Source organism: Amblyraja radiata, chromosome 13, assembly GCF_010909765.2.
Source record: "Amblyraja radiata isolate CabotCenter1 chromosome 13, sAmbRad1.1.pri, whole genome shotgun sequence".
Classification (NCBI taxonomy): domain Eukaryota; kingdom Metazoa; phylum Chordata; class Chondrichthyes; order Rajiformes; family Rajidae; genus Amblyraja; species Amblyraja radiata.
In genome coordinates, this window is record NC_045968.1 from 38641495 (window position 1) to 38667896 (window position 26402).

Genomic DNA, 26402 nt, shown 5'->3' on the forward strand with positions numbered 1-26402 from the left:
CTTTCTTTAACGTTTGTGCCTCTATGCAAGTATCTCGCGAGCCATCCCAGACTGCCCATTTGTGCTCCCCCTCGTCTTTAATAACTACATTTCCCTAACAATTACTATCTTTGTTAGTTATAGGAGCAAAATTAGGCCATTCGGTCCATTAAGTCCACTCCGCCATTCAATCGCGGCTGATCTATCTCTCCCTCTCAACCACATTCTCTTGCCTTCTCCCCATAACCTCCTGACAGCCGCACTAATCAGGAATGTATCTATCTCTGCCCCTATCCTTCACCCTTTTGACAGTAGTTTTGTTTTATTGGAGACGCGGGAGACAGCGGATGCTGGAATACTGAGCAAAACACGAAATGCTGGAGGAACTCGGTGCATTTGTGTTTAAGAATGAACTGCAGATGCTGGAAAATCGAAGGTACACAATAATGCTGGAGAAACTCAGCGGGTGCAGCAGCATCTATGGACCGAAGGAAGTAGGCAACGTTTCGGGCCGAAACGTTGCCTATTTCCTTCGTTCCATAGATGCTGCTGCACCCACTGAGTTTCTCCAGCATTTGTGTGTGTGGGTGGGAGTAGGGGGGAGGGGGGAGGGAGATAAGGCAGCCTGAAGAAAGGGTCGGCTGTTCATTTCCCTCCGTAGATGCTGCCTGGCCCGCGGAGTTCCTACAGTCTTAGAAACTGCTTTAGACAAAAAGAGACACAAACTGCTGGAGTAAAATAGCTCAGCAAGTGAGGTACCTGAACACTCAAAAATGAAAAAGAATGAAAATGTGATTATTTCACCTCCCTTCAACTATTTTGTGTTTCAGCATGAGAGGGATTATAACATTAGAGACATTCATCTTGTAGTGATGTGTTAATGAAGAATTGCAGACATCAATCTGATAGTAAAAAATATATTTATTTAACAATGAGGTAAAACAAGCACTGACAATCAAACTGCTCAGTTACTCACCGTTCGCAGGAGTTCCCACGGTACCCGCAAGAGTTATTACGGATATCGCACGGATATCGCACTGGCCACTACGTTCATACAATGTTGCAATGCTCAACCACAAGTGTACAAGTCACTCTTGGAGAAATTCAAACTTTCTTGAATTTTCTCCCGAGTGACCAAGTTACACGACTACCTGCCGTTAGCGCCACGGTGGTCCACGGTGGTCCACGAATGCCGTACTGTTATCGCACGAGGTTCCCACGATGTTAAACTCTGGTTCACTCTTGCGTCAAGTCGCCCCGTGAAAAAGCCACTTAACACAGTGGGTCAGGCAGCATCTCTGGAGATAGACACAATACTGGAGCAACTCAGCGGGTCAGGCAGCATCTCCAGAGAAAAATAATAGGTGACATTTTGGGTCAGAACCCTTCTTCAGACTCTGGGGAACATGGACAGGTGAAGTTTTGGGTCAGGACCCCTCTGCAAACACAATAGCATGCAGCTGATACAATACTGGGCAAATGACCATAGATTATTTAAGGATATAAATGATAGATCACAGGAGAAGTAAATGGAAAGCATAGACATAAGGCCAAAGATGACTGCAGATGACAGCTCTCATTGGTTATTCCAAGTTTTATTACCAAGCCACATGTAGCTTGCTGTCTCTCTTCCACTCACCCCCTACCCCCCCCCCCCCCCCCCCCCCCCCCCCCCCCCCATTCTCTCACAGCACTTTTAGAAATAAGCAAGTTACTAAATATGAGAATTCAACATTTTCTGGAGTGGGGCCCTGACCTAAACCTTTGTCTGTCCATTCCCCCCCCAAATGCTCCCTGGCCCGCTGAGTTCCTTGAGCACATTGTGTTTTGTTCAGGATTCCAGCATCTGCAATTTCTTGTGTCAGCATTTACTTTTGACTGTAGCAGAGATAATTCTGATAACATAAAGATATACATCCCCTTGCCGAAAGCTAAGTGATCATTACTGCTTGTTTCACTTCATTTCCTCCATTGAGCTGTTAACTTCCTCCAAGTCATCCACAGACCTCAGCGATGCCCCAGCTTGTGTGGTAAAAGGCCAATTGCGATTTAAGTAGGAGACAGCAAGGCAAAATTGCAGTTTGTGGTTTGTGTGCAAGCACGTCAAGACCATGGGACATGTACAGATCACCACCTCGCAAGGCAAGACCAAGGATGCGTGCAGGCTCAACAACCATAACAGAGCTAAGTGCCAGACATGAGATGCCTCCATCCCCAGCTCCCTATCTTTGTTCATGCCGATCTGCGATCACCCCGTGCATTTGCACGATCCTACACACTAAGGACAATTTACTTTTTTTTTTTGCTAAAACCAAGATTATGCATGATTACAATCAAGCCGTCCACCGTGTACAGATACAGGATAAAGGGAATAACGTTTTGTGCAAGATAAAGGCTAGCAAAGTCCAAGTATAGTTCAAGTGAGTAAACGGTAGGTCAGGACCGCTCTCTAGTTGGTGATAGGATGATTCAGTTGCCTGATAACAGCTGGGAAGAACGTGGAAAGGAAAGAGGGTGGTGTCTTCTATAGATTTGGTTGTACAGCCAAATGTTGTTTTTTGGACTATTATTGTTAGCGAGTATTATAATAGTTAAATTATTGTATTATTGATTATCTACCTGTGTGTTATTGCATTAACGGGCCTGCTTCACATTGTGTGACACTTTGACAACCAACAGAAGGCCCACCACTGATCCTGGTGACTGATCAGTCTGATGAAGGGTCCGGTGTCGAAATGTCACCTATCTATGTCCTCCAGAGATGCTGCATTGACTCGCTGAGTTACTCCTGCATTTTGCATCTATCTTTGGTGTAAACCAGCATCTGCAGTTCCTTTTTATTACAACTTTACAACTTGTTGCCTCATTGTGTGAATCAATGTCAGTAATTTGGTGTCCATTAAACGTGCAAACCTGCACATCTTTGCGATGAGAGAGGAAACCCACAGGGAGAACTGAGCAAATTTCACATTGACAATACCAGAGGTCAGCTTTGTGTCTGGGTCTCTCGAGCTGTGAGGCAGATCTTCGAGCTACTCTTCTATCCAGCTGTTTTCAGGCAAGTAAACCATCTTATCACCCACTAGAGAGTGATCCTGAGCTACCATCCACCTCCTTGGAGACCCTTGGACTATCTTTAATCGAACTTTACTGGACTTTGTCTTGCACTGAACGTTATTCCCTTCATCCTGCAAATGTATACTGTAGACGGCTTGATTGTAATCATGTATAGTATTTCCGCTGACTGGATAGCACACAACAAAAAAGCTTTTCACTGTACCTTAGTGCACATGTAATTAAACTAAACTAAACATCTCCACCAGACTTTTTCAATCTGCTTCCATTGCCATCACAGATATCACGCCCCAGATTACAACAACTTTAACCCTGGTTCTATCTCCACACATGCAGCCTGGCCTGCTGATTGTTTCCAGCATCTTCTGTATTTTACGTTTCTGATTTCCAGCATCCGCACATCTTAACTTACTGGCAAGCGCTCGTAAACACTGGATGGTAGAATTCATGTGCTCTGCACTCAAATGTCAGTAAATAGTAACTTCCTCAAGCTTCGTGACGGTTCAAGAATGTCAAAATTGCCACATGTTATCTGTTGTTAATCTGCTCAGTCGATTTTCTGAAGGGAGAGTGTTATGCTAACTCGCACAAGTAGCAATTGTGCAAAGGTGGAGCAGAAACTGTGGAAAGACTATATTGGCCCAAGGACTGAAGTAAGTGCTGATTTTCAATTGCTTTTGCATTATAATTGTTTGGAATAAATGGGTTATCATCAGAGGGAAAGTTAAAAACACAACAAGGTGCTTAGCAAACTAATGCAGGGCTGCCAACTCTCACGCTTTGAGCGTGAGAATAACGCATTTGGGCAAATTCTCACGCTCTCACGCTGATCACAAATTTCTCACGCTCTGTCGTGAGAAATTCTGTGATCAACGAAAATGTAAAAACTCATACAAAACTGCATGGGCCGCGAGTGTTGGAGAGCCAGGGCTGAGAGAGGGATGGAAGGGAGAGATGGGGGGGGGGGGGGGGGAGAGAGGGGGGAGAAAGGAAGAGAGAGGGGAGAGAGGGGGTTTGGAGAGGGAGAGAGGGGATGAGAGAAGGGGCGAGGGAGGGGGAGAGAGATGGGGAAGAAAGAGGGGTGATAAAAGAGAGAGGGGGAAGAGGGTGAGAAGGGGGAAAGAGAGAAATGTGGGAAAGAGGGAGAGAGGAGGCAAAGAGAAAGAGGAGATAGAGACAGGAGAAAGTGAGGAGAAAGAGGGGAGAGAGAGGGTAGAGAGAGCAAGGGGGGGAGTTTGGTGGGAGGGAGAATTGGGGGAGAGATGGGGGGGAGAGAGCGGGGTAGAGACGGAGGAGAGAGAGAGAGGTGAGAGAGAGAGGGGGGAGAGAGAGGAGAGAGAGTGTGTAGAAAGAGAGCAAGAGGGGAGAGAGAGAGAGGGGGAGATAGAGAAGGAGGGAGAAAGAGAGGGGGGAGAGAGAGGGAGAGGAGGGAGAGGGGGAAGAAAGATAGGAGGGAGGAGGCGAGAGAGGGGGAGAGTGAGGTGAGGGGAGAGAGGGAGAAGAGAGCGAGAGGAAGAGGGGGACAGAGAGAGGGGGAGAGAGAATGGAGAAAGAAGTGAAGAGAGGAGAGAGGAGGGGGATGAGAGGAGAGAGAGAGGGGGAGAGAGAAGAGTGGGAAGGGAGAGAGAGAGGGAGGGGAGAGGGGGGAGAGAGAGAGGGAGGGGAGAGGGGGGAGAGAGAGGGGGTGAGAGGAGAGAGCAGAAGAGAGGGGGGAGAGAGGGGGAGAGTGAGGTGGGAGGGAAAGAGAGGGGGAGAGAAAGAGACGGAGAGAAAGAGAGGGGGAGATAGACAGAGAGGGAGAGAGAGGGAGAGAGGGAGAGAGAGAGGGAGACGGAGAGACAGAGAGGGGGAGAGATAGAGAGGAGAGAGGAGGAGAGAGAGGGGGGGAGAGAGAGAGGGGGGGGGGAGAGAGAGGGGGGGAGATAGGGGGATTATAGAGGCAGGGCTCCCAATTCCCATGCACTGAGCGTGAGAATCACGCATTTTGCCAAATTCTCACACTGATCACAAATTTTTCACGCTCTGTCGTGAGAAATTCTGTGATCAACGAAAATTTCAAAACTAATATCAACTGCCACGGTAGTTGGAAGCAGAAGCAGCGGCGGGGACAGGTGCGGACGGGGAGCGGGGATGTCGAGTGTTTGCTGAGCTGGCGAGTGTTTGCTGGGCTGGCGAGTCACTCACTGCAACTCCGGCCAAGGAGCAGCCTCAGTGCAAGAGTCCCGGGGCATCGGAGGCGTTGAACACGTTACGCCGCTGCCATGAGAGTCTCTGTGCCAAATTCGCCCAGGTGACCAGCATGGACCAAATGGGGGTGGTTGGAGGAAGCATCCTGCTTGCCTGCAGGCCAATTCACTGGATGTTTTCAAGAGAGAGTTACATTTAGTACTAGGGGCCAACGAAATAAAGGGATATAGGGAAAAAACAGGAAAGAGGTACAGATTTTAGATGAATAGCCATGATCATATTGAATGGCAGTGCTGGCTCGAAGGTCCGATGGCCTATTCCTGCACCTATTTTCTATGTTTTTATGCTTGAGTATATGGCAATAAAACTCGATCACTTGATTTTGAAGCATTCATGCATGGTGGAGGTATAATGTAGTCATAGAGTGATACAGTTGGAAAACAGGCCCTTCGGCACAACTTGCCCACACCCGCCAACATGTCTCAGCTACCCTACCTGCTGGGGGGAATTCCCTACCATACTGTGGAATGTAATTAGGAATGTAATTTACTCTAACCTTATTCATAACTAATCCAATTTAAAGCATATATATTGCATTCAAGTGTTGGTTAAAAGACTCGCAACAGTTTGCACCATATTGCACAATTTCAAGCTGAAAAATGCACAAATTCCGTACTAATGGGAGGGGGGACACCATCCTCCCACACCCCACCCCCCCCCCCCCCCGGTCGCTATGCTCCCTCGGGCTCGCAATTTCTCACTCCCAACTCTCACCCAATGTTGGTAGCCCTGGTGATATTCAAATTTTTGCAGAGAATTTAACAGTTCCTAACTTCTTACTTTGCTTGCATTCATTTAGCAATGACCAACAGCACAGTTGCTCCCAACAGCACGAGCTGCCGTAATTTGCTTGACCCCACTGCGATCACAGTGATCCTACCCATCTTGTACTGCTTTGTCTTCCTTGGAGGGTTCGTGCTGAACACAATGGCTGCTTGTATCTTCTACAAGATTCCTAACCGCTCCAGCTTTACAATTTACCTCAAGAACATCGTGGCAGCTGACATGTTGCTGGTGGTTACGCTTCCATTTAAAATCCTCTCCGAATCCAACCTTGGATCCTGGCAGCTGAAAGCCTTTGTGTGTCGCTACTCTGCCGTGATATTCTACAGCAGCATGTACCTCAGCATAATATTCCTCGGCCTGATCAGCCTTGACCGCTACCTGAAGATCGTGCAGCCTCGCAAAAGCCTCAGTGTGCAGAAAGTCAAGTTCGCCAAGGTCGTCAGTGTGAGCTGTTGGGTTTTCATCATCAGCTTCGCCCTGCCAAATATCATTTTAACCAACAAGGACCCCACAGAGAAAACTGCGGCATATTGCCTGAAGTTGAAGAGCAAGGTGGGAGAGACTTGGCATCAAATTGTAATTATCAATTGTGAAGTTATTTTCTGGGTCGTTTTTGCTCTCCTCACTTTGTGCTACTTAGCCATCCTGAAGAAACTGTACTGGTCCAACCAAAAATTCCAGAACGATACCGGCACGGTGATCAAGAAAGCTAATCGCAACATTTTCAGCATCTTGGCCGTCTTCTTCATCTGCTTTGTGCCCTACCATGTTATCCGGATCCCATACGAGAATATCCGGTCAGCGGAGAGCGGCTGTACAACACACAACCGACTGTACTACGCCAAGGAGGCCACGTTGCTTCTGTGCGCGTTTAACGTTTGCCTCGATCCCATCATCTACTTTCTTCTGTGCAAGTCCTTCACCAGAGTGCTGCGCCAAACATTGAGAATTAAGAGAAACAAGGCGGTCAAAATGGATGACGCTAGGAAAAGGGAACAGTCAAGCAATGCCTCTTATCAAGACCCTGACTCCAGCAGAATGGCGGTTGACACTGTCTGTACAAACTCTTCCACGTTTCCATCTGAGAGAAATACTAAGAAAACTATTCAGATTAAAGTACTGCGGCAGTCAGCAGCAGTTACAACATTCCGGTAGAATCAGATTACATCAACACAAAAGTATGAGGTGTTTCCGACACTCGAACAATCCATCCGAGGAGCTATTTTTTGCAACCTTCCCCAATTGTTACTTTGCGATGGTTTAGAGTAGTGCTTCTTAAACTATTTCAGTGTCATTCACTCTTGAGTCGTTATCACAAAATGTCATTTACCCTCAACTAAATTTTTTGACAATTTTCATCTTATTTTCCCTTGTGTATAATTTGATATATAATTTATTTTGTCACATGAGCAAAAACATAAATTAACTTGATGGGCCGAATGGCCTAATTAGAAACATAGAAACATAGAAACATAGAAATTAGGTGCAGGAGTAGGCCATTCGGCCCTTCGAGCCTGCACCGCCATTCAATATGATCATGGCTGATCATCCAACTCAGTATCCCGTACCTGCCTTCTCTCCATACCCTCTGATCCCCTTAGCCACAAGGGCCACATCTAACTCCCTCTTAAATATAGCCAATGAACTGGCCTCGACTACCCTCTGTGGCAGGTAGTTCCAGAGATTCACCACTCTCTGTGTGAAAAAAGTTCTTCTCATCTCGGTTTTAAAAGATTTCCCCCTTATCCTTAAGCTGTGACCCCTTGTCCTGGACTTCCCCAACTTCGGGAGCAATCTTCCTGCATCTAGCCTGTCCAACCCCTTAAGAATTTTGTAAGTTTCTCTAAGATCCCCTCTCAATCTCCTAAATTCTAGAGAGTATAAACCAAGTCTATCCAGTTTTTCTTCATAAGACAGTCCTGACATCCCAGGAATCAGTCTGGTGAACCTTCTCTGCACTCCCTCTATGGCAATAATGTCCTTCCTCAGATTTGGAGACCAAAACTGTACGCAATACTCCAGGTGTGGTCTCACCAAGACCCTGTACAACTGCAGTAGAACCTCCCTGCTCCTATACTCAAATCCTTTTGCTATGAAAGCTAACATACCATTCGCTTTCTTCACTGCCTGCTGCACCTGCATGCCCACTTTCAATGACTGGTGTACCATGACACCCAGGTCTCGCTGCATCTCCCCTTTTCCTAGTCGGCCACCATTTAGATAATAGTCTGCTTTCCTGTTTTTTGCCACCAAAATGGATAACCTCACATTTATCCACATTATACTGCATCTGCCAAACATTTGCCCACTCACCCAGCCTATCCAAGTCACCTTGCAGTCTCCTAGCATCCTCCTCACAGCTAACACTGCCCCCCAGCTTAGTGTCATCCGCAAACTTGGAGATATTGCCTTCAATTCCCTCATCCAGATCATTAATATATATTGTAAATAGCTGGGGTCCCAGCACTGAGCCTTGCGGTACCCCACTAGTCACTGCCTGCCATTGTGAAAAGGACCCGTTTACTCCTACTCTTTGCTTCCTGTTTGCCAGCCAGTTCTCTATCACATCAATACTGAACCCCCAATGCCGTGTGCTTTAAGTTTGTAAACTAATCTCTTATGTGGGACCTTGTCGAAAGCCTTCTGGAAGTCCAGATACACCACATCCACTGGTTCTCCCCTATCCACGCTACTGGTTACATCCTCGAAAAATTCTATAAGATTCGTCAGACATGATTTACCTTTTGTAAATCCATGCTGACTTTGTCCAATGATTTCACCACTTTCCAAATGTGCTGCTATCCCATCTTTAATAACTGACTCTAGCAGTTTCCCCACTACCGATGTTAGACTAACTGGTCTGTAATTCCCCGTTTTCTCTCTCCCTCCCTTCTTAAAAAGAGGGGTTACGTTTGCTACCCGCCAATCCTCAGGAACTACTCCAGAATCTAAAGAGTTTTGAAAGATTATTACTAATGCATCCACTATTTCTGGAGCTACTTCCTTAAGTACTCTGGGATGCAGCCTATCTGGCCCTGGGGATTTATCGGCCTTTAATCCATTTAGTTTACCCAACACCACTTCCCGGCTAACCTGGATTTCACTCAATTCTTCCAACTCCTTTGACCCGCGGTCCCCTGCTATTTCCGGCAGATTATTTATGTCTTCCTTAGTGAAGACGGAACCAAAGTAGTTATTCAATTGGTCCGCCATATCCTTGTTCCCCATGATCAACTCACCTGTTTCTGACTGCAAGGGACCTACATTTGTTTTAACTAATCTCTTTCTTTTCACATATCTATAAAAACTTTTGCAGTCAGTTTTTATGTTCCCTGCCAGTTTTCTTTCATAATCTATTTTTCCTTTCCTAATTAAGCCCTTTGTCCTCCTCTGCTGGTCTCTGAATTTCTCCCAGTCCTCCGGTATGCTGCTTTTTCTGGCTAATTTGTACGCATCATCCTTCCCTTTGATACTATCCCTGATTTCCCTTGTTATCCACGGATGCACTACCTTCCCTGATTTATTCTTTTGCCAAACTGGGATGAACAATTTTTGTAGTTCATCCATGCAGTCTTTAAATGTCTTCCATTGCATATCCATCGTCAACCCTTTTAAAATTAATTGCCAGTCAATCTTGGCCAATTCACGTCTCATACCCTCAAAGTTACCTTTCTTTAAGTTCAGAACCATTGTTTCTGAATTAACAATGTCACTCTCCATCCTAATGAAGAACTCAACCATATTATGGTCACTCTTGCCCAAGGGGGCACGTACAACAAGACTGCTAACTAACCCTTCCTCATTACTCAATACCCAGTCTAAAATAGCCTGCTCTCTCGTTGGTTCCTCTACATGTTGATTTAGATAACTATCCCGCATACATTCCAAAAAATCCTCTTCCTCAGCACCCCTGCCAATTTGATTCACCCAATCTATATGTAGATTGAAGTCACCCATTATCACGGTTTTGCCTTTGTCGCACGCATTTCTAATTTCCTGTTTGATACCATCTCCAACTTCACTACTACTGTTAGGTGGCCTGTACACAACACCCACCAGCGTTTTCTGCCCCTTAGTGTTTCGCAGCTCTACCCATACCGATTCCACATCCTGCAAACTAATGTCCTTCCTTTCCATTGCGTTAATCTCCTCTCTAATCAGCAACGCTACCCCACCTCCTTTTCCTTTCTCTCTATCCCTCCTGAATATTGAATACCCCTGGATGTTCAGCTCCCAGCCTTGGTCACCCTGGAGCCATGTCTCCGTGATCCCAACTATATCATAGTCATTAATAGCTATCTGCACATTCAACTCATCCACCTTATTACGAATGCTCCTTGCATTGAGACACAAAGCCTTCAGACTTGTTTTTACAACACTCTTACCCCTTCTTATCACTTATGATTTTATGAACCTTCACTGGAAATGGGAAGAGTGGAGATAAAAGATGTTTTACTGTGTAGCGAATGTAGAAACAAAGGAACTGTAGATGTGGTTCACACAAAAGGACCCAAAGTGCTGGAGTAACACAGTGGGTCAGGCAGCATCTCTGGAGATAGACACAATACTAGAGCAACTCAGCGGGTCAGGCAGCATCTCCAGAGAAAAATAATAGGTGACATTTTGGGTCAGAACCCTTCTTCAGACTCTGGGGAACATGTACAGGTGAAGTTTTGGGTCAGGACCCCTCTGCAAAAACAATAGCATGCAGCTGACACAATACTGGGCAAATGACGATAGGTTATTTAAGGATATAAATGATAGATCACAGGAGAAGTAAATGGAAAGCATAGACACAAGGCCAAAGATGACTGCAGATGACAGCTCTCATTGGTTATTCCAAGTTTTATTACCAAGCCACATGTAGCTTGCTGTCTCTCTTCCACTCACCCCCCCCCCCCCCCCCCCCCCCCATTCTCTCACAGCACTTTTAGAAATAAGCAAGTTACTAAATATGAGAATTCAAAATTTTCTGGAGTGGGGCCCTGACCTAAACCTTTGTCTGTCCATTCCCTCCCCAAATGCTCCCTGGCCTGCTGAGTTCCTTGAGCACATTGTGTTTTGTTCAGGATTCCAGCATCTGCAATTTCTTGTGTCAGCATTTACATTTGACTGTAGCAGAGATAATTCTGATAACATAAAGATATACATCCCCTTGCCGAAAGCTAAGTGATCATTTCTGCTCGTTTCACTTCATTTCCTCCATTGAGCTGTTAACTTCCTCCAAGTCATCCACAGACCTCAGCGATGCCCCAGCATGTGTGGTAAAAGGCCAATTGCGGTTTAAGTAGGAGACAGCAAGGCAAAATTGCAGTTCGTGGTTTGTGTGCAAGCACGTCAAGACCATGGGACATGTACAGATCACCACCTCGCAAGGCAAGACCAAGGATGCGTGCAGACTCAACAACCATAACAGAGCTAAGTGCCAGACATGAGATGCCTCCATCGCCAGCTCCCTATCTTTGTTCGTGCCGATCTGCGATCACCCCGTGCATTTGCACGATCCTACACACTAAGGACAATTTACTTTTTTTTTTTGCTAACACCAAGATTATACATGATTACAATCAAGCCGTCCACCGTGTACAGATACAGGATTACAAATTACAAATCACAAATTTTTTAGATAATTGCAAGCTCCCAAAATTGGATAGTTTAGAACAAGAGCAATTAGGAGCACGGATTACTAGTGAAGAAATAAAACAAATAATAAACTCACTGAAAAATGGGAAGACCCCAGGACCAGACGGTTTTAGTAATGAATTTTATAAAAGATTTCAGGAGTCAATTATACCAAGATTATTCAATTTATACACGCAGGCTTATACCGAAAATAAACTACCAGAAACCCTAGCAGAAGCAACAATAACACTTATACCAAAAAAAGATAAAGATTTAGATGAACCGGGTTCTTATAGAGCTATTTCACTACTAAATACGGATCAGAAAATTTTAGCAAAGATTCTAGCTAGAAGGCTAAATAATTATATTAACAATTTAATAAATACGGATCAAACGGGATTTATACCCAAAAGACAATCATTTAATAATTTGAGAAGGCTTTTCAATATAATGTACTCTCATAATGAGGACAATGAAGATATTTCAGTTGTCACGCTGGATGCAGAGAAGGCATTTGATCAAGTAGTATGGCAGTATTTATACAAGGTACTCCAAAAATTCAATATGGGAGAGAATTTTATTAGATGGGTTAAACTACTTTACGATAGACCTACGGCAAGAATATTAACTAACAATACGCTATCTCCAAAATTTTACTTATCAAGGGGTAATAGGCAAGGGTGTGCCTTATCACCATTGCTATTTGCCCTTATGATAGAACCGTTGGCCGAAAAGATTAGAAATCACCCGAATATTCACGGATATAACACTAAGGATTCAAAGAATAAAATTTCATTATTTGCTGATGATATTCTTTTATATATTACTAATACACAAACGAGTATACCCACCTTATTAACACTAATTGAGGAATTCGGCTCTTTTTCAGGATATAGAATAAATTGGAATAAAAGCGAAATTATGTCTTTAAAACCACAGGATTCGAGACACTTACTAAAATTCCCCTTCAAAGTTTCAACAGAAAAATTCAAGTATCTGGGTATTCAAATTACGAGAAGACACAAATCATTATTTAGCGCCAATTTTATACCACTATTAAATAAACTGAATGATATGATTAAATTTTGGAAAACACTACCGCTCTCATTGATAGGTAGAATTAACGCTATAAAAATGACTTTCTTACCACAATTAATATATTTGTTTCAAGCGATCCCAATATATATTCCAAAATATTTTTTCAAAAAACTAGATTCCACTATCACTAATTTTATATGGGATTACAGAACACATAGAATTCAACGAAAGCATTTGTGCAAATCTAAAGAAGTTGGGGGTTTATCATTACCTAACTTTATGTATTACTACTGGGCAGTGCATATTAAGAACATAATGTACTGGCTGGATAGTTCCACTCAGCTGTTGGAGTGGATAAGAATGGAGAAAGAGGAGTGCTATCCGCACGATATAGGAACGATCCTGCTCTCACCGATAAAATTGAATAGTATAATATATAAGAAGAACCCAATTATTCACAATATAATAAGAATTTGGAAACAAATAAAAGTATCCTTGAAATTAAATAATTTATCAGTACTAACCCCACTATTGAACAACCCCGCATTCAAACCTTCTCTCATCGACAACACATATCAACAATGGGATAGACTTGGGATTAGGAAAGTAGGGGATATGTATGAATTGGGTAAACTGTTATCATTTCAACAATTAAAATTAAAATTTAAATTGAAGGATAATCAATATTTTAAATATATACAGGTATGTGACTTTATGAAGAAATATACACATAGATTTCAAACTATATTTTTAGACCCTTTAGAAGAAGCAATGAATATTAAGGCTGATTCACAAAAATTAATATCATACTTTTATAATAATATATTATATAGAGAATCACCCTCAACAGAAGCACTAAGGGAAGATTGGGAACATGAGCTAATGATAAAGATCTCGAAGGATAGATGGGAAAAGTATTTGATGAATACACATAACTGTTCTATTAATACAAGACATAATTTAATTCAATTCAAATTATTACATAGACTATATTATTCAAAAACGAGGTTGAATAAATTTTATCCAAACGTCTCTCCCAGATGCGATAAATGTTTGTTTCAAAACGCTAATATAACACATTCATTTGTAGGATGTACAAAGTTGAATAAATTTTGGAGTGATATATTTGATATATTTACAAAGCTCTTCAAGTCAAGAATAGAACCCAAAATGGAATGGATTATATTTGGAATAATAGGAGAAAATACCTATTTAAATAAAGACCAAAATGTTTTTTTTAATTATGGGTTAATAATTGGAAAGAAATTGATACTTAAATTTTGGAAAAATACAACCATACCAACTGTTAAAATGTGGATTAGGAATATGATGGACATAGCATGCCTTGAAGAAATGAGACTCCGACTAATAGATAAATATGACCAATTCTTAAGGAGTTGGTCTCCTTTCATCGACTTTTTGGAATCATGTGATGCAGCGGTACCATAAGGATTGCTGATTTCAGTTCATGACGTGGATAGATCTACATCTCCGAATATAGATTTGAAAATGTTTCTTTTAAGGGGCCTTCTCTTCTATTTCTACTTTCCACCTTTTCTTTTTTCATTTTTATTTTTTATATACACACTTCACATTTTTCTACTCTCTACCATCTATTTTTCCACTCTTTCCCCTTTCTATTGTTTTCTTTTTTTTGTCTTGCTTACTTCCTTCTCACAACATAAAACTAGAGGTTGTACATGGAATGGATTACGGTATGACATAGTTGGCACCTAAAATTAGGTGCCACTGTATTGTTTTGTATTGTATTAACTTCTAATAAAATAAACAAAAACAAAAAAACAAAAAACAAAAAAAAAAAAAGTAGGAGACAGCAAGGCAAAATTGCAGTTCGTGGTTTGTGTGCAAGCACGTCAAGACCATGGGACATGTACAGATCACCACCTCGCAAGGCAAGACCAAGGATGCATGCAGACTCAACAACCATAACAGAGCTAAGTGCCAGACATGAGATGCCTCCATCCCCAGCTCCCTATCTTTGTTCATGCCGATCTGCGATCACCCCGTGCATTTGCACGATCCTACACACTAAGGACAATTTACTTTTTTTTTTTGCTAAAACCAAGATTATACATGATTATACATGATTATACATGATTACAATCAAGCCGTCCACCGTGTACCAGGATAAAGGGAATAACGTTTTGTGCAAGATAAAGGCTAGCAAAGTCCAAGTATAGTCCAAGTGAGTAAATGGTAGGTCAGGACCGCTCTCTAGTTGGTGATAGGATGATTCAGTTGCCTGATAACAGCTGGGAAGAACGTGGAAAGGAAAGAGGGTGATGTCTTCTATAGATTTGGTTGTACAGCCAAATGTTGTTTTTTGGACTATTATTGTTAGCGAGTATTATAATAGTTAAATTATTGTATTATTGATTATTTACCTGTGTGTTATTGCATTAACGGGCCTGCTTCACATTGTGCAACTGTGTGACACTTTGACAACCAACAGAAGGCCCACCACTGATCCTGGTGACTGATCAGTCTGATGAAGGGTCCGGTGTCGAAATGTCACCTATCTATGTCCTCCAGAGATGCTGCATTGACTCGCTGAGTTACTCCTGCATTTTGCATCTATCTTTGGTGTAAACCAGCATCTGCAGTTCCTTTTTATTACAACTTTACAACTTGTTGCCTCATTGTGTGAATCAACGTCAGTAATTTGGTGTCCATTAAACGTGCAAACCTGCACATCTTTGCGATGAGAGAGGAAACCCACAGGAAGAACCGAGCAAATTTCACATTGACAATACCAGCGGTCAGCTTTGTGTCTGTGTCTCTCGAGCTGTGAGGCAGATCTTCGAGCTACTCTTCTATCCAGCTGTTTTCAGGCAAGTAAACCATCTTATCACCAACTAGAGAGTGATCCTGAGCTACCATCCACCTCCTTGGAGACCCTTGGACTATCTTTAATCAAACTTTACTGGACTTTGTCTTGCACTGAACGTTATTCCCTTCATCCTGCAAATGTATACTGTAGATGGCTTGATTGTAATCATGTATAGTATTTCCGCTGACTGGATAGCACACAACAAAAAAGCTTTTCACTGTACCTTAGTGCACATGTAATTAAACTAAACTAAACATCTCCACCAGACTTTTTCAATCTGCTTCCATTGCCATCACAGATATCACGCCCCAGATTACAACAACTTTGACCCTGTTTCTATCTCCACACATGCAGCCTGGCCTGCTGATTGTTTCCAGCATCTTCTGTATTTTACGTTTCTGATTTCCAGCATCCGCACATCTTAACTTACTGGCAAGCGCTCGTGAACACTGGATGGTAGAATTCATGTGCTCTGCACTCAAATGTCAGTAAATAGTAACTTCCTCAAGCTTCGTGACGGTTCAAGAGTGTCAAAATTGCCACATGTTATCTGTTGTTAATCTGCTCAGCCGATTTTCTGAAGGGAGAGCGTTGTGCTAACTCGCACAAGTAGCAATTGGGCAAAGGTGGAGCAGAAACTGTGGAAAGACTATATTGGCCCAAGGACTGAAGTAAGTGATGAGTTTCAATTGCTTGTGCATTATAATTGTTTGGTACAAATGGGTTATCATCAGAGGGAAAGTTAAAAACACAACAAGGTGCTTAGCAAACTAATGCAGGGCTGCCAACTCTCACGCTTTGAGCGTGAGAATAACGCATTTGGGCAAATTCTCACGCTCTCACACTGATCACAAATTTCTCACGCTCTGTCGTGAGAAATTCTGTGATCAACGAAAATTTAAAAAGTCATACAAAACTGCATGGGCCGCGGGTGTTGGAGAGCCGGGACTGAGAGAGGGATGGAAGGGAGAGATGGGGGGGGGGGGAAGAGAGGGGGGAGAAAGGAAGGAGAGAGGGGAGAGAGGGGAGAGAGGGTGTGTGGAGAGGGAGAGAGGGGAGGAGAGAAGGGGAGAGGGAGGGGTAGAGAGATGGGGAAGAAAGAGGGGTGATAAAAGAGAGAGGGGGAAGAGGGTGAGAAGGGGGAAAGAGAGAAATGTGGGAAAGAGGGAGAGAGGAGGCAAAGAGAAAGAGGAGATAGAGACAGGAGAAAGTGAGGAGAAAGAGGGGAGAGAGAGGGGAGAGAGAGCAAGGGGGGGAGTTTGGTGGGAGGGAGAATTGGGGGAGAGATGGGGGAGAGAGAGGGGGAGAGACGGAGGAGAGAGAGGTGAGAGAGAGAGTGGGGAGAGAGAGGAGAGAGAGTGTGTAGAAAGAGAGCAAGAGGGGAGAGAGAGAGAGGGGGAGATAGAGAAGGAGGGAGAAAGAGAGGGGAGAGAGAGAGGGAGAGGAGGGAGAGGGGGGAGAGAGAGTTAGGGGAAAGAGAGGAGAGAGAGAGTTAGGGGGAGGGAGAGAGGGGGAAGAAAGATAGGAGGGAGGAGGCGAGAGAGGGGGAGAGTGAGGTGAGGGGAGAGGGAGAAGAGAGCGAGAGGAAGAGGGGGACAGAGAGAGGGGGAGAGAGAATGGAGAAAGAAGTGAAGAGAGGAGAGAGGAGGGGGATGAGAGGAGAGAGAGGGGGAGAGAGAAGAGAGCGAAGGGAGAGAGAGAGGGAGGGGAGAGGGGGGAGAGAGAGAGGGAGGGGAGAGGGGGGAGAGAGAGAGGGAGGGGAGAGGGGGGAGAGAGAGGGGGTGAGAGGAGAGAACAGAAGAGAGGGGGGAGAGAGGGGGAGAGTGAGGTGGGAGGGAGAGAGAGGGGGAGAGAAAGAGACGGAGAGAAAGAGAGGGGGAGAGAGAGAGAGAGAGAGAGAGAGAGAGAGAATGGGAGGGAGAGGGGAGGGAGAGAGAGGGGGAGAAAGAGAGCGGGAGAGATAGAGAGGAGAGAGGGGGAGAGAGAGGGGGGGAGAGAGAGAGGGGGGGAGGAGAGAGAGGGGGGGAGATAGGGGGATTATAGAGGCAGGGCTCCCAATTCCCATGCACTGAGCGTGAGAATCACGCATTTTGCCAAATTCTCACACTGATCACAAATTTTTCACGCTCTGTCGTGAGAAATTCTGTGATCAACGAAAATTTCAAAACTAATATCAACTGCCACGGTAGTTGGAAGCAGAAGCAGCCGCGGGGACAGGTGCGGACGGGGAGCGGGGATGTCGAGTGTTTGCTGGGCTGGCGAGTGTTTGCTGGGCTGGCGAGTCGCTCACTGCAACTCCGGCCAAGGAGCAGCCTCAGTGCAAGAGTCCCGGGGCATCGGAGGCGTTGAACACGTTACGCCGCTGCCATGAGAGTCTCTGTGCCAAATTCGCCCAGGTGACCAGCATGGACCAAATGGGGGTGGTTGGAGAAAGCATCCTGCTTGCCTGCAGGCCAATTCACTGGATGTTTTCAAGAGAGAGTTACATTTAGTTCTGGGGGCCAACGAAATCAAGGGTTATAGGGAAAAAACAGGAAAGAGGTACAGATTTTAGATGAATAGCCATGATCATATTGAATGGCAGTGCTGGCTCGAAGGTCCGATGGCCTATTCCTGCACCTATTTTCTATGTTTTTATGCTTGGGTATATGGCAATAAAACTCGATCACTTGATTTTGAAGCATTCATGCATGGTGGAGGTATAATGTAGTCATAGAGTGATACAGTTGGAAAACAGGCCCTTCGGCGCAACTTGCCCACACCCGCCAACATGTCTCAGGTACCCTACCTGCTGGGGGGAATTCCCTACCATACTGTGGAATGTAATTAGGAATGTAATTTACTCTAACCTTATTCATAGCTAATCCAATTTAAAGCATATATATTGCATTCAAGTGTTGGTTAAAAGACTCGCAACAGTTTGCACCATATTGCACAATTTCAAGCTGAAAAATGCACAAATTCCGTACTAATGGGAGGGGGGACACCATCCTCCCACACCCCACCCCCCCCCGGTCGCTATGCTCCCTCGGGCTCGCAATTTCTCACTCCCAACTCTCACCCAATGTTGGTAGCCCTGGTGATATTCAAATTTTTGCAGAGAATTTAACAGTTCCTAACTTCTTACTTTGCTTGCATTCATTTAGCAATGACCAACAGCACAGTTGCTCCCAACAGCACGAGCTGCCGCAATTTGCTTGACCCCACTGCGATCACAGTGATCCTACCCATCTTGTACTGCTTTGTCTTCCTTGGAGGGTTCGTGCTGAACACAATGGCTGCTTGTATCTTCTACAAGATTCCTAACCGCTCCAGCTTTACAATTTACCTCATGAACATCGTGGCAGCTGACATGTTGCTGGTGGTTACGCTTCCATTTAAAATCCTCTCCGAATCCAACCTTGGATCCTGGCAGCTGAAAGCCTTTGTATGTCGCTACTCTGCCGTGATATTCTACAGCAGCATGTACCTCAGCATAATATTCCTCGGCCTGATCAGCCTTGACCGCTACCTGAAGATCGTGCAGCCACGCAAAAGCCTCAGTGTGCAGAAAGTCAAGTTCGCCAAGGTCGTCAGTGTGAGCTGTTGGGTTTTCATCATCAGCTTCGCCTTGCCAAATATCATTTTAACCAACAAGGACGCCGCAGTGGAAACTGCAGCACATTGCCTGAAGTTGAAGAGCAAGCTGGGTGAGACTTGGCATCAAATTGTATTTATCAATTGTGAAGTTATTTTCGGGATCATTTTTGCTCTCCTCACTTTGTGCTACTTAGCCATCCTGAAGAAACTGTACTGGTCCAACCAAAAATTCCAGAACAATTCCGGCACGGTGATCAAGAAAGCTAATCGCAACATTTTCAGCATCTTGGCCGTCTTCTTCATCTGCTTTTTGCCCTACCATGTTATCCGGATCCCATACGCGAATATCCGGTCAGCGGAGAGCGGCTGTACAACACACAACCGACTGTACTACGCCAAGGAGGCCACGTTGCTTCTGTGCGCGTTTAACGTTTGCCTCGATCCCATCATCTACTTTCTTCTGTGCAAGTCCTTCACCAGAGTGCTGCGCCGAACATTGAGAATTAAGAGAAACAAGGCGGTCAAAATGGATGACGCTAGGAATAGGGCACAGTCAAGTAATGCCTCTTATCAAGACCACGATTCCAGTGCTTCTTAAACTATTTCAGTGTCATTCACTCTTGAGTCTTTATCACAAAATTTCATTTACCCTCAACTAAATGTTCTTATGTTTTTTGGCAATTTTCGTCATTCTCCCTTGTGTATGATTTTATATATAATTTATTTTGTCACAGGTGTAAAAAAGATAAATTAACTAATTTCTTAAGTGTTTATTTTGTTCAACTTTTTGAACATCCTAAAAATATGTAAAGAAAACTTGGAGTGAAAAAAAAAAAAGTTTAATTACCACTGGAGTTGGAAAATCATTCATTCTATTAGAATGATAAAAAAACATTACAATATCAAAACACTGGGCTTCAGCCCCATCCTACCCTTTCGGGCTTTGATTACTGCAGTTTTTTTCTTGGAAAACTAGCTCAAAAAACCATTGAGTATGTGATTTAATAAATTAGTATCCAACTAATATAACTTTCTATAACTCTCCCCGACAAAAGCTCACAATATCACCAAATATCAACTTTGGCAGCTAAATTGCTACACAAAGTAAAATTACAGTTCAACAGTTGCCTACGGCGATCCTCCAGTGTTGCCATTTATAAAGAGCCTGTCCCACGGGCATGCGACCTGCATGCGGCAAGCGCGACCTAAAGGGCCGGTCCCACCCGCATGCGCCTGCATGCGGCAAGCGTGACCTAAAGGGCCGGTCCCACCCGCATGCGCCTGCATGCGGCAAGCACGACCTAACGTGGTTGCTTGAGCCGACATAGCGCGGGGCTCCGAAAAACTGACTGTGTTTAAAAATTCCGCGCTGCAACGGCCTGCCGGCCCACAGCAGCCTCAACGCCGTGTCGCTCACTCGACCTCCCACTCCCGCTCCCGCTTCTGGTTTGGTCGCGCTTGCCGCATGCCGTACGGCTCAAGCGACCACGTTAGGCCGCGCTTGCCGCATGCAGGCGCATGCTGGTGGGACCGGCCCTTTAGGCCGCGCTTGCCGCATGCAGGTCGCATACCCGTGGGACAGGCCCTTAAATTTATAATCCCACTAGCTCGTCTGGTCTTCCCTAAAAGGCTATATTACAGTAAATTTGGGAAATATCCTGCTACTTTCAAATTAGATAACCATAGGAAGAGAGGAAAAAAAAATCAAATTTCCAGCTCAACTGCCATTAAAACTAATAAGAGCTTACTAATCACTTTAATGGCAATGCCTTTTTTAAGCATAGAAAAAATATATAAACATCTGAATAAATTAAGTCATTCACCCCTCTTGTTTAATTCACCCCAAAATAATTCCATTTGCCCTTGGGTGAACCATTCACCAGGTTAAGAAGCACTGGTTTAGAGGGTGGCACTGTGGCACCGCAGTAGAGTTGCTGCCTCAAAGCCCCAGAGACCCAGGGTTCGATCCTGACTACGGGTGCTGTCTGTACGGAGTTGGCACGTTGTCCCACTTGACCGCTTTGTTTTTTTTCAGGTGCTCCGGTTGTAGGTTAATTGGCTTCAGTAAATTGTCCCTAGTGTGTAGGATAGAACTAGTTTATGGGTGATTGTAGGTCAGCATGGACTTAATGGGCTGAAGGGCCAGGTGACTCACAGCGTGCTGGTCCTAAAAGTGATGTGCAATCACTCATTACAATCGCTCCACTCTTCTAAGCCTCTACTCCAGAAACATTATTCACTATATCCTGCATCGCTATACTGTGCATGGCTTGATCGCAGTCAGGTATATTCTTTCCGCTGACTGGATAGCACGCACCAAAAAAGCTTTTCACTGCGCATCGGTACACGTGACAATAAACAATAAACCAACTAAATAAAAAGACCCCTCACCTCAACTCATCCATGCTGAGGAAGTTGCCTACCTCAGCTAGTTCTTAGCAACATTACCCTGGTTACGTGCAGTCATTATGGATTTGGACTTAGTTAAGTTCCTTAGTGTAAATATTACCAACAATTTGTGCTGGTTCAAACACATTGATACTATCGCCAAGAAAACACACCACTTCCTCAGAAGATTAAGGTAATTTGCATGCAAATACGTGCACTTACTGTGAGAAACGATCGTTGGTGGACACCAAGCGACAACCGTTACACAAAATGTATTCTGATGCCTTTTTTGGAAACTTGCCATCAATGTGCTATCTTTTCTTATATTTGTTGTTGATACTATGTTAGTCATGAACCCAATAAAGCGCTTGTCAAGGAATTTGAAATTTGACCCCATATGTCATATTTTTGTGTGCAGCTTTGTATACACATATATATATATATGAATTAATATATTTTTATATATATGCATATATTTATATGTATATAATTATAAATAAATTGCCTTTATGGTTGATGTACATCATCTGACAAATAAGATAAAGAAAGTAATAGTGATGCTTTAAATCAAAGTCAAAGTCTCATGCTTCTGATCCATGAGAAGAAACTTTATCTATTTATCTCTAACTTGCCTCTCACACACAGGCACACACACAAACACACATTCATATATATTTATATTTATATATAAGTTAAATTTAATTTTGTGCACAGTGTGTGTTAAAGCAATACAAGAGAAACTGCACAATATAATGCAAGGGAAACTGCGCAAAGGAGGGGGCTGGGGAGGAAGGATGGGAGGGAAATGGGTAGAAACAGGGGGAAAACATATACAATAAAATTAACTAAAATATGCGGTGATAGATGAGCTATATCACACACCCCCCCCCCCCCCCCCCCACACACACACACACACCCCCACAACACTGATTACCCAAAGATGATAGAGCGGATTATACTGCGAGAGGCATAACGGAATCCGCGTTTTGCATTGAACTGTAAATTGTCCCAGTGTGTAGGATAGAACTGGAATACAGGTGATCACTGGTCGGTGTGGACTCGGTCGTTCGAAGAGCTGTTACCACATTGTATCTCTCTCTAAATTCTCTCTCCCTCTGAAACCTGAACTTGAACTTGAAGATCACATTGGGACTAATGCACTAACTCCTCCTATGACCAATTTACTGCAATACAGCTAATCAATGTCAACAAGGGGCCAAGGAAAGAGCGTTCACGTCGCGGCCCTGTTTCAACCAACCTTTCCACCACCACGCACAAGAAGCACAAGAAGCGCAAGACAGACACCATTGTGCAGATGCCGAGAAGTGTGTTCAGCTCTGGCTGAACAACTTCTAATCTTGTGTGTGGACTCGATAAGAAGAAGAAGAATGTCAACAAAGAAATATTCAAACCCCAAAGATACTGATTTAATCAACTTCTATCATGTTGTCGTTTCCCAAGCCCAGATCAAACAAACCAAAAAGACCAAAAAGCTACATTTCAGTTGTGAAAGGGAAGCAGTTCTTAACAACAAAGCTTGCTAATATAGAACGATATTTTTCTACAAAATAGATTAAAATTGATAAGGAGATGCAATCAGTTTAATTCTTCCACTGAATTGTTCAGAGGGGAACAAACATGTTTTCTCTATTATTAAACATTTCAGTAAATATTTTAATACAAGTCAATGGTAGAGAGAATGCTTTTTGGAATTGAAAATAGATGCAGCCTGTAAAGTCTCTCTCCTGGTCTCCGTCTCTCTGTCTGCCTTTCTCTCCCTCTCTCTCTCTCTTTTACTCGGTCTCTCTTTCTCTCAGCCTTTCTCAGTCAGACTCTCTCCCATCTCTCTCTCTGTCCATCTCTCCCTTTTTCTCGAATAGTCTCCCTATTTTTTGGTCTGTCAGTCTGTCTCTCTTTCTCAGTCTGTCTCTCTAATCTTTCTTGGTTCCTCTTTCTCTCGCTCTCTCTTTCACTCTCTTGGTCTGTTTCTCACTCTCTCTCTCTCTCTCTCTCTCCTGATCCATATCTGTCTCTACTGCTCTCTCTCTCTCTCTCTCTCTCTCGCTCTCTCTCTCTATCTATCCCTCTGTCTGTCCAACCCCTTCCCCTCTCTCTCTCTCTCTTTCTCAGTGTCTCTTTTTGTCTGTCTCTCTCTCTCTCCCTTTCTGTCCTTCTCTCGCTCCCTCTCCCCAAACAAAGAGATGAAAACCAAATGAATGCTCTTCTTGGTAAGTTGATATCTGGTCTCACCCAGAATAGATTCACGATTAACCTCCCTGATGTGCAAACTCATGAGTCACCCAATGCAATGGGTAAATGCAATTTCAACAGATTGAAAACTTTATCACTGGCATGCATTAACAACAACACATGGCTGCTAACAATATCGGTAAATCTTGTCATAAAAAGCCAACACACAAACTTTACATGCATGTAAATAGGTCTTAAATATTCTGCATTAAAACGTTTAATAATGGTTGCATTCCTGAAACATTGAGATAAAATGCAAATAAATAGTAGTTTGTTGCTTTTACCACTAAATTCAATTTTCAATATGAACATGTAAGAATGAAAACAGCAGATTTGGTGCTTTGCTGAGTAGATGATTTATACTATTTTCCATTGAATTTTTCCATTTTATTCTTTCTAATTTTGTTAGTAATACACATGGAACATAAAATAGTACAGCACAGGCCCTTCGGCCCACAATGTGCCAAACATGATGCAAAGATAAATTAATCTCCTCTGCCTGCACATGATCCACTTCCTTCATCCCCTGCATGTCCAAATGCCTATCTAAAAGTCTCTTAAACGCCATGATCGTATCTGCCTCCACCACCACTCGTGCTGTTACATACATACATACTGATGTATTCAAGAGAGAGTTAGATCTAGCTCTTAGGGCTAATGGAATTAAGGGATGAGGGGAGAACGCAGGAACGGGGGACTGATTTTGGATGCGTCTCTTAAATGCACTTTCTTTGTGGCTGTAACACTATATTCAGCACACTGTTTCCTTTCTCTCTTTGCACTACCTGTTGTGCCCAAGAATGGTTTGGTGGTACTATGTACGGAATGATTTGTTTGAATTGCATGCAAAACAATGTTTTTCATTGTATATGTGACAGTAGAGCTAATAGGACTTGATGTTTCAATCCCTGTAATATCGGCACTCTTGCTATTTGCAGTGGGATTGGAGTGGTGAAAGGTAGGGTAGGTAAGTCATCGGGATCATCAGGTGGGCACCCTCTTTCTTTGACGTTTAATTGATAAGCCCACAACATCTCCAGAGGGCTCAACGGTGATACCTGGCGCCCCAATTACACCCCCCTTCAATTCCATACCCTCCTGTCTCATCTTGCAGCCCAATTCTTGTCTCTCCATTTGATCCAAGTCCAATTGCTGCTTTTTTTCTGCAGAACTTGATAATGAATTGATTGCTTGTTGGAGGGAGCGACCCCTCACCCCCATTTTCTTTAATAGCCTGGTCATAGATGTAGCAACAAATCCCCTGCATCCCACTTCGACAGGGAAATTCTTGGTTTTCCAGACATTCTGGGAAGCTTCAGTTGCCAGTTCAGAGTACTTGGTCTTTTTCATCTCATAAGCTTCTTCAACTTCCCATCTTCCCATGGGACTGTCAATTCCACAACGTATGCCAACTTGGCTGTGTGGACCACAGGACCATGTCTGGCCGGAGTGACAATAATAAATCAATACCACTAGAAACAACTCATTTTTGGAAGCAATCACTCAGACTTCACATTGTGTAAGCCTTAAATTAATATTGAACCTGACATTTAATATTAATTTCTGAAATTAGCCAAGAAATCCCTCGTTTTTGTTTGTGCCCGCACCTGGCCCATATTCCTCCAAAACTTCTCTATCCAAATACATCTGTCCAAAAATAAAAGACACAAAGTGCTAGAGTAACTTAGCAGGTCAGGCAGTATGTCTGGAGAACATGAATAGGGAACACTTCATGTGGGATCCTTCTTCAGACTGATTGTGGTGGGGGAGGGGGGGGGGGAGGAAACTGGGCGGTGATGGGGCAGATCAAAGCCTGGCAACACTAGGTGGATGCGGGTGAGCGGGGCTTTTGATAGGTAAATGATTTTACAAAGGCCAGCAATGAAGAGAAAAATGGTGTGAGTGGAGGATAGAAGTGCTGAGAATTGTGAAGCCGAAGGAACAAATATGTGGAAGGGGGAAGGGGGAAGGGGGAAGGGGGAAGGGGGAAGGGGGAGGGGAGAAATAGCTGCCAATCTAGGTGGGGCACAGGGAGTGTGCGGGGGGAGGAGCGTGGGGGGTTAGTTCGTAGCTTGGTTATCGGAAATTGGAGAATTCAATGCTCAAACCACTAGGTTGTAAGCAACCTAAGCAGAATATAAGATGATTTAGACTTTAAGAGACACAGCATAGAAACAGGTCCTTTGGCTCACCGAGCCCACACAGAACAGCGATTACCCGTCTACCAATTCTATCCTACACACTAAGGCCAATTTACAGAAACCAATTAACCTACAAACCTGCAGCACCCGCAGCAAACCCACACGGGTCACGGGGAGAACGTACAAATAACGTACAGACAGCACCTGTAGTCAGGATCAAGCACGGGTCTCGCACTGAAAGGCAGCAATTCTGCCGCTGCAGCCCCTTGCCACCATTAAAGGGGTTGGTGTCCCTGGGAACGCAATACCCTTGCCCTGCCCAATGGTAGATACTCCTGAGCGGAAGTATCCCGACATGCCGCGTACCCACCAGCAGGTCGAGGTCTCGCCCCCTCCCTCCCCGCTCACTGCAGACGGTGGACCTGCCTGGAAGACCCAGGTCGCCC

The 26402-nt window shown here is 44.0% G+C and overlaps 3 protein-coding genes across 4 annotated transcripts in view; 2 read left to right on the plus strand and 1 right to left on the minus strand.

The window, feature by feature from the left end:
* Positions 1-26402, minus strand: part of med12l (mediator complex subunit 12L) — a 586849-nt gene that overhangs the window by 182932 nt on the left and 377515 nt on the right. The window lies entirely within an intron of this gene.
* LOC116980101 (P2Y purinoceptor 14-like) lies at positions 6103-7474 on the plus strand. The gene has a single exon (XM_033032209.1). The coding sequence runs from the start codon at positions 6103-6105 to the stop codon at positions 7240-7242; it is 1140 nt and encodes a 379-aa protein (XP_032888100.1). The 3' UTR covers positions 7243-7474.
* On the plus strand, positions 18699-19775 carry LOC116980102 (P2Y purinoceptor 14-like). The gene has a single exon (XM_033032210.1). It carries the CDS (start codon positions 18747-18749, stop codon positions 19773-19775), a length of 1029 nt encoding a protein of 342 aa, XP_032888101.1. The 5' UTR covers positions 18699-18746.

Coding starts and splice junctions, on each gene's coding strand:
- LOC116980102 (XM_033032210.1), top strand. CDS start 18,747: ATGACCAACAGCACAGTTGCTCCCAACAGCACGAGCTGCCGCAATTTG.
- LOC116980101 (XM_033032209.1), top strand. CDS start 6,103: ATGACCAACAGCACAGTTGCTCCCAACAGCACGAGCTGCCGTAATTTG.